At 43.4% G+C, this 13,820-nt stretch overlaps 1 protein-coding gene across 4 annotated transcripts in view; it reads left to right on the forward strand.

The window, feature by feature from the left end:
• The window catches only part of kank1a (KN motif and ankyrin repeat domains 1a), a 29,094-nt gene that overhangs the window by 2,536 nt on the left and 12,738 nt on the right, over positions 1-13,820 (forward strand). Inside the window, exon 2 of one of the 4 annotated variants that reach the window (XM_080852417.1) lies at positions 3,321-3,369. The exons of 2 other annotated variants lie outside the window; for them this stretch is intronic. In XM_080852417.1, coding sequence (XP_080708543.1) covers positions 3,342-3,369 — 28 coding nt within the window. In that variant the 5' untranslated portion in view covers positions 3,321-3,341. Of the gene's footprint in view, positions 1-3,320; positions 3,370-5,359; positions 5,495-13,820 lie in introns of all 4 variants that reach the window. One more of the 4 variants, XM_080852416.1, reaches the window with a different exon arrangement.

A 13,820-nucleotide genomic window follows, 5' to 3' on the forward strand; every position in this document is an offset into this window, starting at 1 on the left:
GAAGGGTCTAGTTTTTGTTACGTAGGGTGGTGCCATAAAGCATTATGTAGTTCTCATAAGCAGTATCGTGCCCTGTCCATCAAATGTACATAGTGCGATACCAGGCGTGCTGTTGCAGTGGCACAGAAGCCATTCTCCGTATTACTAGTCAGTGTACCACCAAAATGATTTTGAAGCTGTTATTTAAAGTAAAATTATTACATAATGTTGCTTTAAATGTTTGGAAGTCTGAATAAGTGCAGCCCTTATTTACATGTATGATTTAGATTTTTCCCTGTTGGAGTGCTTAGTTCTACCTTAGAATTCCTTAAACTGGAAATACCTGTGAAAGCTTCCCTGTCACGTGTGGGGGCCTGTGTCTGAGGAGGTGTGCTGAGACCTGCAGATGTTTTGTCAGTGGTGAACAGCAGGCTGTCAGACAGCCTGATGCGTCATGCTGGAGTGTTCTTGCCTTAGCTGTGGACAGGTATTCCCTATGAGAGGAGGTGGTAATGCAGTCTATTACCACTCACTTCTCCTGCAAACATTGTTTGATAGTCACTCCACCAGTTCTTGCAGGTTCTGAATATATATATATATATATATATATATATATATATATATATATAGATATAAATTGAAGCATATTGTTGTAGGCAACTAGTACTGGTTTCATCTTCATGTTATATAGTATTGTGAAAGACCGGTTAGAACACCTATCGTTCCAACTAGTGCCTTGGCACTATGCAGTTCTGTGGTCCACGAAATGTAACAGAAACACAGCGCCTCACTGCCAAAGACATGAGTTATCATGTTAGCATGCCTTTTATCAATGCCAACCGTGGTTGTAAGGATCCTACATGCCTTTTTCGTAGTTAGATTCCTAATTTTTCAACCAAATAGTCTAAACTGCAGTCCACTCAGAGTTTAATTACATCTATGCATTGTTTTTTCTGCCACTCCTACCCAAGAGTTTCAAACCCCAGCATTGCACCACTGCTCCCTTACATATCAACGGTGTTGAATGTTGATTTTGTATTTGTATTTGGCGTTTTAATCGTAACCCATTACACAATGGTAAGTTATAGTGTAATCTAATGTTGGCCGCATTACTCGTGCTATGACTGGGCATATTTCGTGGCTACACTGGTTGGTATCTCTGAATCTGTGGTCTCCATCTGGTATGTGTAGTCATGCTCGTATGTCATGGAACCTACCGACCGGGGAAATCGTCTCACTTACAAGGGGCCTCCTAGAGTCACTGGTGTGTGTTGTGTGTCGTGTGCTTCACAGACCTGGGCATGTGTCAGGGAGAGAGAGAGTGTGGGACCATGTTTATGTATGTGTTTAAGGAAATAAAGGAGTGGGCAAGTGAGCAAATGTGTCTTTGCGTGTGTGTGAGCGTTCGTGCGAAGGTGAGAGAGAGGGAAACTGTGAGAGCATGACTGTGTGTGTGTGTGTGTGTGTGTGTGTGTGTGTGTGTGTGTGTATGTGTTTAAGGAAATAAAGGAGTGGGCAAGTGAGCAAATGTGTCTTTGCGTGTGTGTGAGCGTTCGTGCGAAGGTGAGAGAGAGGGAAACTGTGAGAGCATGACTGTGTGTGTGTGTGTGTGTGTGTGTGTGTGTGTGTGTGAGTGACAGAGTGAGTGTGTGTCTGTGTGTGTGTGTGGTGTTGGGTGTTTACGTGTATGCTATCTTCGTCTGTGACATGATGAAGAGCCTCTACTCCCCCAGCCTCCTCCCCTCACCGTCATAAAAAAGGAAACGTATCTCTTCCTCTTCGAAGGTTTAACCTGAATGAACCTTCACACACACCACCAGGGCCAGGTCCTTTCCCGCCCAAACTTCCTTCCTCCGTACAGCGCTAACAAAAACAGGTGGAGCCGCATGACCTGAATTCATGTCAGGACTCAACTTTGTGGTTCCTAGACCAGAACAGGTTACTCTCAAATTTACGCCCCCATGGTTTAAAAGTCAACCTGTGTGGCCATATAAGCATAATGACACCTGTTCGACTGTCTCTCAGATGGGGTGGGACCTCAGGTGTGACGCTCCACCTCCCCCACTTGTAGGAGATACAGGTAGGCGAACTTTTCACCAACTGTCTAACCAACCTCCTCTCCGGTCCTCTGGACCTGGTCAGTGATCTCTCTGGTCACACTTAGCAGGGCATCGTTTCCTGTTATAGTACTCAGATCATTTGGCTGTCATCTGAGGAAGTTGGCTAATCTTAGCTGTAACCCATGCCTCTCTGTTGAGGAGACCCATAGGTTATAGCTAGACCACGGTGAAGATTGCGGTCATTGCCACTGCCATGCGGTGCTGGTGTGCTGTCGTAAAGGATTAGCATGAAGGTTAAAGGTAGGCAGTGTGTATTCGGATAGGTTTTTTTTCATCTTCCATTTGCAGATGTATATTGGGGATAGAGCTTTACTGAAAATGGCAGCTAAATTCATCTGTTGTGTGGAAAGAGACAGGGTATCAGTTAATCATCTCTCTTGCAGTGCATCTTGTGACAAACTATGGATAATCACAGTTGTCCGTAAAGATTAGTTTACTGTAAAGTAGAGGATAACCAATCGAATTAAACGCAACCCTGTGTCATGATTGACTACTTGAAAATGCACATTCATTCACCCGCATATTTAATGCTGAACTTAAGCAAAACTGCACTCAATTATTTTCACTTTCAAGTAACATAATTCTGCTATGCACTTAATACTTTGTAAGCAATCCATACAAGGTCATGTATTTTGAGTTTGCAGCATGGTTTCGTCATGGCTTCCAGCTCTATATATACATTTTTAAACCTATATTTACTTCTGAGTTGTACAGTGACAGGCTTCATGTTGCTAATTGTGCTGGCTAGTTCAGGCTCTCCCCTAATTAGTGAAGAATGATTGTGCCTGCACTTCCTTGTGGATTGATTTGCTGAGCTTGGCTGGCTTCAGTTAAAGCCACAGCACTCTTAATGGGGGAAATACCTACCTTCAAATAGCCTCAGTTACTGATAAGATACAATTTTGTTCTCCTCCCAGCAGGCATTGTATCTTTTACCATTACAAACCAAGGAGTTCCTTAATAATGCACTGTTCTTAGTTGCCTCCATGTTTACAACTCAGTTGTCAACTTACGCAATGGTTAGACACAGAGACTCTGGCTTTGTTTATTCTGTAATCATCTGATGCACTACTGTTGTGTTCCGGCCCATTTCACAGCATCCCTAGGGTTAAACAGATAGACTGGCTAGCTATGCTAACATTGGCTAAGTGTTCCTGCCTTTGGCACCTTTGTTAAAGTTGAAGCGGCCACAGTGTTGAGTTTCTCCACTCCCCTCTGCAGGTGCCAGTTTACGGCCAGCCAATGGAGAGTGAAACCCTGGAGATCTGTGGTCAGTTCTCTCTAGTCTGTAGCATGTGACTTAGCCCAGGGCTGCCTGTTTTAACAGCCAGGCCCATTGTAGAGTGTGGTACTGTGTGCATCCCACTGGCTACATGTATATTAGTGCTGTCAATCGATAAGGGAAAATTAACTAATTAATTGCACCATTGCTGTGATTAGGCTAATTGCTGTTTTCTGCTTAACTGAACCTTGTAATGATGCATATTAAAATGTAAAATCACATAATTATTGTGATTCCACATTAAAAGAGTATGTAAAATCAAATAGTATTATTTAATAGCATCTTTTTAACCTTGGACACAGATTTTTTTTTCCTGTTTTCTACAGATTTGTGGGTATGTGTGTGATTTAAGACCCAGGTAGTGACTCATCCAGTATTATATAGGCTATACCTTTAGCAGTCTTGCAAAGTGCTTTACTTTCAAACCTAGGCGTGTATGTTTATAAAGGCCATTTTGTAATCCAACAAGGTCAACCCAAAGGAAGCATTTTCATGTTTCCTTTTATTTATTTTTTAGGCTCAGCGTTGGTTTGACCCTTTACAAACAAGCCTTGGGGCCAGATAAATACCTGCAGATCATTTATGTGCTAAGACCACGAGTCCTCCGGCGTCCTTTCACTCTCTCTTGCACCCCCCCTCTCTCCCCCTATCTCTCTGCTTCTGCTTTCTAGAAGGAATTTATGGTCTGGAGCATGCTGAGAAACTGTAGCCCAGTCTGCTATGCAGATGTGTGCGTCTCGGCTTGACTTAAAAACAAACCTGCCCCCTCAGCAACCCACTCAATAGCAAACCAGACGGGGGTTCGAAGTCCAGATACTGGCTTTAGCCCATGAGGAGAGGCCTTTACCAAAGGCCACATGACCTGAACACCCCATCCCTTGTCACACAGCTCTCAGGCCGTTCACCCATTGGTCTGCACTGCTCTTTATTTTCGCCCAGGAGACAAAACCAGAATGTCCTGACCCTGGCTGGTTGGCTGGCTGGCTGCATTTGATGGATTTCAACCAAGCCTATATTTGCACCTGGTCGTGCATCTGAGCTGGCCTGTTTGTTTGCATAGACTTTCAGGTGCTAATTTAAACCATAGGTCAGACCTTCTACTGTGTCTGTCTCTCTGCACACTTAAAAAGAGGAGGGAGCCTCCTGTGTACTAAGTGACAATGTTTGCATTGATTAGGCTATGCCAGACACGGAGCGTTTGTGTGTTTTAAAACGACTCGTCCCCTAAGGTGGACATTAAAGCAGAGAGTTTACCTGATGGAAGGGATATTAATTATGGATTTGTGAGACCGTATTTACTGTAGGCATATATGTGATACGGTGCCTCTGACTAAACTTTTACTCATTTACAACATTTAATGATTTTGAGATCTCTATTCTGTTTTGGTGATCTGGTGGCAAAGTTGTTTGGTGACTCAAAAGCAACAGGGACACATCGACATGTAAACATTCAAAGGTCAGCCTCACAGTTTTTTTTGTCAGCTTTGCACAAGTCAAAATGTTCAACCAGCCATGGAAGCCTCGAATCACAAGCTAGAGGGCAAACTCCCCAACTCACTGCTGTTTGTAATAATCACACAATCCAATTTTGATCCAGTAAAATTATTTCACTTGTCAAAGGCAAGGCAGCAACCACATTAAGGTTGATGGAGGGAGAGTGGAAGGAAGTGGAAAAATCTGATGGAATGTCTTTGTGGGTTCCCTGAAGTTTGTGCTATGATGCGCACACAAACGGACACACACACACACACACACACACACGCGCACACACGTCTTTACTACTGAGAACACTTTGGGTGTAGGCATACTCAGTGTTACAACAAAATAGATGGGTTAAGCTCCCCTATGTCAACATCCATCAGATTTTTATCTAGCTGCTGTGCTGACATGAACAGTTTTAATACACAGTCTTTGTTTATATGTTCACTGATCCTGACCCATTGTGTTGTATCTGTGTGTGTCTTTCTCTCTCCCCCAGTGTACAGGTTGCATGGTAAACTGGACTTGATGCATGGCCTTTGCATGATCCCACTAAGTGCTGGTGTGGGGCTGACCAAGAGCTGAGCTGCATTGACCATGGCTCAGACCTTACACATTAACGGCAACGTCTCAGGTAACTCTCTCCCCCCCCCCCCCCCCCCCCGCCTCCTCTGTCAATGCTATTGTTCGTAATGTGCGAAACTGACGTGTGTTTTCACAGGTAAATGCAACTCGGGGTGAGATTGTTGTGTTTATGCATTGAGTGCATGTTTGCATATATTGTTTTACAGTTTTATCTTCATCCCGTATGTCTTCTGAATGATGGCGCTTTCCATGAGAACACAGAGAACAGTTTTCAGAGTGAAGTTGTGGTGGTTTAAACACGCGTGGTCCACATCATGTATTCTTGAACTTCTAACGTAAATTAACTTTAACTTTATTTAATAAATCTTTATTTGGACTACATGAGGACAGGTCTCACACCACATCACAGGTGAGGCTCATCTGGCATGGAAACAGAAGAGACTAAGATCTTTTAAGCCCATCTTTCGCTTGAAGAAACAGCACTCCATACTCAAAGCCATTGAACATTCGATATTTTCACACTTGTTTGTCTTTAATAGTTCTTTACCACTGTGCAAGGTCAAGAAAATACTAGGAAGATAGAGATTCTCAGTCTCAACTGTTGTACCCAAGTAAAGCCTGTTTCTGTGATTATCATCATACCAAGTGCTCTGGGAAGAGACAGCTTCAAGATGGCACCCTTATCTCTGTGTGAGGAAAGCTTTGGGCCTCAGCCTTGTTTTTAAGTGAGGGCCTCAGATGCCTGCCCTGGCGAAGACAGACCCCAGACAGGGTCTTGGAGTCTGAGTCTGTCTGCATGGGATTTTCTCAGTATGATGTGAAATATGCCCTGTCAGCTTAGCCAGGCAATACACACACACACACACACACACACACACACACCTGCAGGCCTCTCACATTCCTCTCTTCACACTGCTGCGTCTAACAAAACATGAGAGAGAGAAACACACACACACACACACACACACAGAGGGAGAGGTTTTTTTTTTGTTCTCGTGTTGAAGATTCTTGAACACGCATCCATGTTTTAGAGAAGGTTATGTTTATCGAAGGATTGTATGGTATGTTCTCAGTCATTGTGTCAGATATGTTCTTTCTACAAGACTGCTGTGAACATACATGGCTGTAGCACTGAATGGGCTATTCATTCTATGACAACGGCTAACACAGTGCACTTTATTAAGATAATGGCTCCTAGAGCCTTTACTTGAAGCTTGAGGCAGGTTCTCATCTGCCAAAACACTGTTTGACCCCTCTCAGCTCATACCCCTTCTGAAGACCCTGTTCACTGCGCTAACACTCCCCTTGGATCCTCACCTATAATGTTTGTGCAAGCCCAAATTAGGTCCCTTACAGACCTAACAGTGTGGGGCTTGGCGGGAAACTATAAGGCACTAGCTCTATTGCTAGCCGAGGCTAAGGACATGGCATGGAGAACAAGGCTGCAAAGGACAAACCCGAGTCCCCTTTCAGTCTGTGTGTCAAAGTGGCATGACTGAAGGCACGGTGGCCAAGAGTCACACATCCCCCTTAATACCAAACAGTCTGTAATGTTTGTGTCGGGGAGCTTATTCTAGCGCCGTGCCAAGGGCAGGGCAGCTCACTGCCACACAAGCGTTCAGGGAGCTTTGAGCTTTATTTTCCCTTCGCTAATATTTACGTGGAGTCTGTGTTTTGTTATTCAGCTCAACCCCAAGGTTACAAGCTCCATTTTGTTTAGCCAGGATCAAAGATGGTACTTAATGGCCCAGAGTTTTAAAGAAATGAAATAAAAAGTAGTAGTAATAGATGTTTTATAGTAGCTTGAAATGCAGCTTAATTGTAATAGCAGACTAATACACCGCCAACTGGGCCATTTTGATTACATAAGCCTTGATCCTCTGTCTTAGAACCTCGAAAACATAACAGTTATCTTTTAACAAATGTCAACACAAACAAATGTTTTGTGTGCATACAACCAGTTAAATCAGCATTAGTAGTCCAACCCATAGCCATTGAATATGTTATTGTTCCTGGGAATCCTGTTTTTTGTGTGTGGTTTGGACTGGTTAGGGTTGTGGTTCGGAGAGGTACGGAGTCCTGAATTCCTCTCCCATTAGGTCTACCCTCAGGATGTTTTTGCCACGTCTGGCGAGACTGGTGAGACTCGCCAACACTGTGAGCGGGCAGGATGCTTATATATCAGCACATTTCTTTTTTCTCTCTCCCCTTGCATTTGTTTTCCTTTTTTCTACTTTCTAGGAGAGAGCTTCTTAAAGCAGAAGGCTGCTGCTGTTTGTTTGTGGATTAATGAGTGCTGCTTTGTGTCAAAGCTCCCCTGACATGCCGCTGGAGGAGGAAGAGTAATTAAACGTCGGTAGGCTGACGAGGTTTCTGCGCTGGGGCCGGGTCAGGAAATACCAGCTGAGTGTGAGAAAAGAACCTCTGTTGCCCTGGTGTGTGTGTGTGTGTGTGTGTGTGTGTGTGTGTGTGTGTGTGTGTGTGTGTGTGTGTGTGTGTGTGTGTGTGTGTGTGTGTGTGTGTGTGTGTGTGTGTGTGTGTGTGTGTGTGTGTGTGTGAGTGTCGATGTGTTAGCACTCCCTTTTCTAGCCCAGCCCAGAGTTGTTTTATATGCTAACCAACACAGGACAAGCCTATGCCTCATAATGCTTCATTATATCTCCTGCTCCAGAGGTCTGAGCTGGGCCTGGACTGAGTGAACAGTGAGTGAACTGTTCCGATTTTCTGTCCATATATAAGATACAGAAAACGTCTCTCGCTCTCTCTCTCTCTCTCTCTTGTTCGCTCGCTCGCTCTCTCTCTCTCATACACCCATAGTAATTACATGGCACAGTGCTCTGTGGTAGTGTAATATTAAGACTCAGAGTCTTGGGTTTTTTATTAGGTATGGAATGTTTGTTCCAGTGTCCCTGGCTTCCAGGAAGGTTTCAGTGTGAAGCTGGTTTGAGTGATGTAGGTTTTCTTGACAGGTTGTAAGAGCTTTGTCGTTTTAAACAGTGATCTTAGCAGATGCCTATTTTAGGTTATATTCAGAAGATGATGAACATATGGTCCAAATGAATGTATGGGCCAAAATATTTAGCTTATTGGTATTGAATCTACTTTTACAAAATTGCATGAGACTGTACTGACAGACATCGCAATGCTTCATGTACTTTTGTTTCATCGGCTGCCACACACACATTCCAACGTATTGGTTGGTTCCTCAGCCTCTAGTCATCACTCTAGAATGACCAGCTTGTTTGTGTATCCTCACTTTCCCTCTGATGGCCTATGTCTTCATGCTGAACTTTAAGTACAGTTTTAACAACAATTTGAATTTAGCTTCGACCGGTTGCTTTTAAGAGTGCTATCTACAGCACCAGTTAGAAACATGTAGGTTTATGTTGTGACTCAAAATATGCAGCTGCTCCACCATGGACAGTGATCTAAACATTGAATACTGTAATGGAGAAACTACCATTACCTCTCTAGTTGGAGGATTGGGTTTAGTGTATAAAAGGAATAGTAACATGGCAAGCATAACATTTATTTTGCATGCCATTTTCTATGTTGGGATAACGTCTTTTAAAAATAACATGGATTTCTGTAGCTATAATCTTAACTTTCTTAATAACTGGTTTGGTGTAGAAAAAACATTTAAGGCTGAGGTTTTTTTTGTGTGTGTGTGTATGCTCAAGCTTTCCAACATCTTCACATCCAGCATTCACAATGAAATTGATCCATGAGTTTTCGATTTGAAACGGAAGAGCTTATGGCTTGACAGTCACCCTCTTCATCTAACCATTGTATCTGGAACAGGCTCCAGCGGTTTGTGTTTCCACCCTCATCACAGCCTCTATATCAAGGCCAAACATGCCTGTCTGCGTTTTTATTTTCATTGCAAACATTTAGCGAATTGACCCTGTCTAAGATGACTTACAGATTCCCTTGCTAGGAAGGCCAGCAGGAATTTTAGATTCCAGTGTAGGAACAGAAAAACAGAGATGCGGTGGGTGGTGACCGTCCACATAAGAAATGATAAAAAAGTGTGTTTAGATGACAAATGGGGTGTGTGTGGCGTGGGAGAAGTCTCAGGCGTCGGCAGGCCTCAGCCTGACCCAAGGGACAGGGGGCAGAGTATTGTTAGACCCTTCCACAAGGGTACCAATCAGTGATATGCTGGTATGGTTTGTGGAGTGCCATAGCACAAACTGTACCAGTTGTTAAAAGAGTGAGATTGAATGGCAGATAGGGGCTTTATAATGACATGTTGTTTTGGAGAGGTTGAACTGCATCAGCTAGAAGAGGAAGATAAATGGGGCCTTGTTCACAGCTGTACTGACTGACTCAATTGGGAATATTTTTGTTTTGGAATTGGAATGCTGTAATCAGCCCTGTGTGTGTGTGTGTGTGTGTGTGTGTGTGTGTGTGTGTGTGTGTGTGTGTGTGTGTGTGTGTGCACCACTGTGGGACTATAGTCTGTATGCCCATATGTTAGCTGTGGCCTGTGAGTCGAAAACCCAAGCTGAAAGGAATGCTGGGAGCCGGTTTTCTATTTTGAGTTGTTTACGTGACACTAACTTTACATTTCATTGAATGGTTCAGCCTTGACACGTTTCAGCTGACAAAAACCTGTGAAAACAAAGCACAGTCTAGCTGAGAACATTTGTGAAACACAGATCAGAACAAGATCTGTAGTGCTATTTTAAACATGGTTTCCTGAAGAATGTGATGCATGATTGTAAATGGTATACTTGGATTCTGACATGGTTTAAATATGGGCATGGCTTTATATTAGTGCTGTCAGTTTAACGCGTTATTAACAGCGTTAACGCAAACTTTTTGCCCTCCCAAACTGTGTAGTAGGCTAACGTCACGTTTGAGTGAATGGTAAGCGCGATAAAGCTTCTGAATAGAAAGTTTACCTTTAAAAGTTGTGTTGTGCAAAAGAAGCGAGCTTCACCATTGTCTGAAAATGTCAACAGGCAGCTGGCTGGAAGCACAGAAGTAGTTGGCTAACCTTTTATTCGTAACCTAACTGTTACGGTTCATTGTTTTTGAAATAAGAGGCCTGACTTCTATGTTCACAGCAAACTTGAAAAAAAAAAAATTAAGCCATGGTTTAACTGCACTATAGGCCTTGTTTATCTGAAATGTGCACTTTATAATTTTATTTTCTACCGCCCTGTTTGGCAATGTTGTTTTTCAATAAAATAAAACATTGCTTAAAGCAAGCCAATCCACTTTTCCATGTTGATAAGAGCATTAAAATAAAAATAAATGACATTTAGAATAGATAAAAATTTGCGATCGCGATTCATTTTGAATAATTTAATCGCGATTAATTTTGAGTTAACTATGACAAAAATGCGATTAATCGCGATTAAATATTTTAATCGTTTGACAGCACTACTTTATATTGTTCCCATTTTGTGTGTTCATGTGTGTAGTTATTCATATACTTTTCAATCTCATTTGAGGGCCTATAGATTGTACCTCTCAACTGCACTTTGTTCACAAACATATGATGATATTGGCACGTCACTGTCTCTCATTTAGCTCTTCTCCAGTGTCAGCCCTTTTTGTCTGCTGCCTCACTGGCTGAGTTTATGAGCTTGCCATTCTTTTCCTGAGCTTCAGCCAATCAGGGCCTTTGCAAACAGTTAGCACTCCACGTCTTTTTACTTTATCAGGGGGGACCTTCTACCCCACGTCTCTGTTGCAACCTTCAGAAAAGCCTCCAACTCCAACAGTTTAGGTGAGAATCGCTTTCCACTCACTTACCTGCTAATTTTCATGGCCGTTTTATGTTTTTTTTTTTTTTTTTTTTTTCAAATGATAAACACAGATTGGTTGATTTCCTGTCTTTCTCTCCTCGTGGACTCTATTTCAGAATACAACACCAGCTGTCTCTGTTAAACGTTAACTTGCACAACCTGTAGCGGAGGCTGTTCTTGTCCAAACTGCCAGTCCTTGCTCTGTGTCCTGCCCTGCTCCGATTATGTGTATTCCATTTATCACCTGCATGGGTTGTGCTGTTCATGGATCAGACAGATAGGCCAGAGAAGACCAGTGCTGGCTTTCTGTGAGCTTGCTTGCTGCTCTGTCCTGGTTTGCGTAATGGCTAATTTATGGTGTGACGGCAGATTATTATTGGAGCGCCCTTTCAGGCTTTGCTCGTTCGCCCTGTCACTTTTGCCCCCTAAGGCAGCAGGTCTGTGACCTTTGCCTGTTCTCGCGAGAAGAGGTCAGCCTTCAGCTGTCCAGGGGCAGTGCCCTGTGCCGGACAGTCCCGTCTCTCTACTGATGACGTCTCCGTTCTCTTCTTATTCCCCAGTCCCTCAATCTAAACAGACATGAGATTGTCTTATTAATCTGTTAAAGGCTTACTGTTATACAGCTGCTGAATTGCAGCACTAAAGTACTGTAGTGTCTGGATTTGGGCAATATTTCATTAAATTGTGATTTCTTTATATCGTTGTTTCTTCATATCGTTTTTAGGAACTGGTTTGTGAATGACTGAATGATTTTACTTTGGAATATGGTCAAAAACGTGTTTCCCAAAGAGCTCCATCCTGAAGGGAAAAAAAAGACATTCTTTGTATAGAGGAAGCACATTTCTGTGGTCATGGTTCAGCTTGGCACGTCTCAGCATTGTGATTGGGGGGGGAAAGGTAGCTGTAACAGAAGAAAAGAGAGTCTGTCTTGGTGTAGAGGTAGGAAGGCTGAAGAGAAGCAAGGAGAGAGAGAGAGAGAGAGAAAGAAAGCTGTGCGTGATTGGAGGAGCATTTCAGCCTATGGTAAGCTCAGCAGAGCTTGGCTAAGTTTACGCCAATAGTGGAATTTTTCCCCTTATGGAGTGAAGATTGGAAAGGAGGAACACTGCAAGCAGAGAGCCACACTCCAGCTTGTTCTCTTTACAAAAGCCCATTAGAGAGAGAGAGAGAGCGAGAGAGGGGGAAGGAGGGAGGGAGGAAGGGAGTCGCTCACACGCACACTCTTACTTTCATTGAGGACGTCTGACTGCCCTTAGGTAAGTGAAGCTTGTACAGACGTGGAACTGTTTCCCATACTGCTGTAGCACCATCAAATCCCCCCTCAGTGTTCCTTGGTTTTAACTTTAGCCTTTATTTAGTTTGTAATGTGAATGAAGTGGTGTGGGTGGAGTGCTGCACTGAGGCAGTAAACAGGCTCAGGGGAAACGTAGGCTCCTCGTCAGTGTAGCTGGTTGTACATGGTGAGTAACTGGAACCAGGGGGCTTTGGTCAGTGACGTGTGTGTGTGTGTATGTGTATGTGTGTGTGTGTGTGTGTGTGTGTGTGTGGCTATGTATGCTGAGCTCCTCAGTGGACTGAAAAGTTGCACAGTTCAGGGAGCTGCTGCTGGTTGCCTGATAGACAGTCGGGTGGTGGTTATGGAGGGGGCTCTGTCTGGTGTGGAATTTGGACTGTGATATAAGCTGCTTTTTTGATGGATGTCCTTGCCTATGCCTTGACATTCCTACGTTTTAGATGCATGTTATCACCATTTCTGTTGCTGCCATTGTTTTATTTTCCTGGCCAGTGTTCCCTTGTTGTTTTGCCTCAAAGGTTATGCAATTACATGTTTTAAATGTGAGTAAGCCTCTTGGTTTCCACTAAAATATTTTTATTTTTTTAGAAGGGGGAGTGGATAGAGTAACATGTTTGTTCTGTGTGCTTGCACCCAACACCCCCCCACCCTTTCCCTGCACCCCTAGCTCCACTTTCTCTCAGCTTCAAGAATGTTGCCAGCACATGAACTGGGATTGGCATTTATGTCTGTTTCTGCCATGAACAAGAACAGGACACGGCTTAACACACGCTTGCCACGAGACATCTGAAATCACCTAGCAAAAAAAAAGCATAGAGCCATTTTGTATGGGTGTCTACAGTCTTTGAGATCCTGCCATGTATTTCTTTCAAAAACATTGTCTTCCTAGACGGCAGAGATAGTTTTCCTCTGACGAGGCACGCTCGCACCAAAGTGATTACTGCCTTGCTGAAGAACATTTTGCTTCATGTTCGTACTCGCAGCAGTAAATCAAAGTGATCAGCGTGAGCTCCAGAGAAACACTTAGTGCTCTGTGTTTCTCTCTCTTTCTTCCCTAAACAAGCTTGTAAGGACGCTCCCCAGAGAGCGAGGTTTGGTATGCGGCTCGCTAATGTGATGTGACTGTGTTTTAGCTGCAGTTGAGGGGAAATAGCTGCTACTAGATTATATTCATTGTTCTTTGTAGCCACAATCAGGGTCATTTGTTGACACATTTGCAGGAGGCTTACATAAGTGGAGCTCCATAGCAACGGCAGTAGGAAGTTATTAATCTGTTTCTCGGTGCAAGGAATAGATAAGAGAAGGACATTCACAAGTTTGTC

The sequence above is a fragment of the Sprattus sprattus genome (genome assembly GCF_963457725.1).
Source record: "Sprattus sprattus genome assembly, chromosome: 15".
Lineage (NCBI taxonomy): Eukaryota > Metazoa > Chordata > Actinopteri > Clupeiformes > Clupeidae > Sprattus > Sprattus sprattus.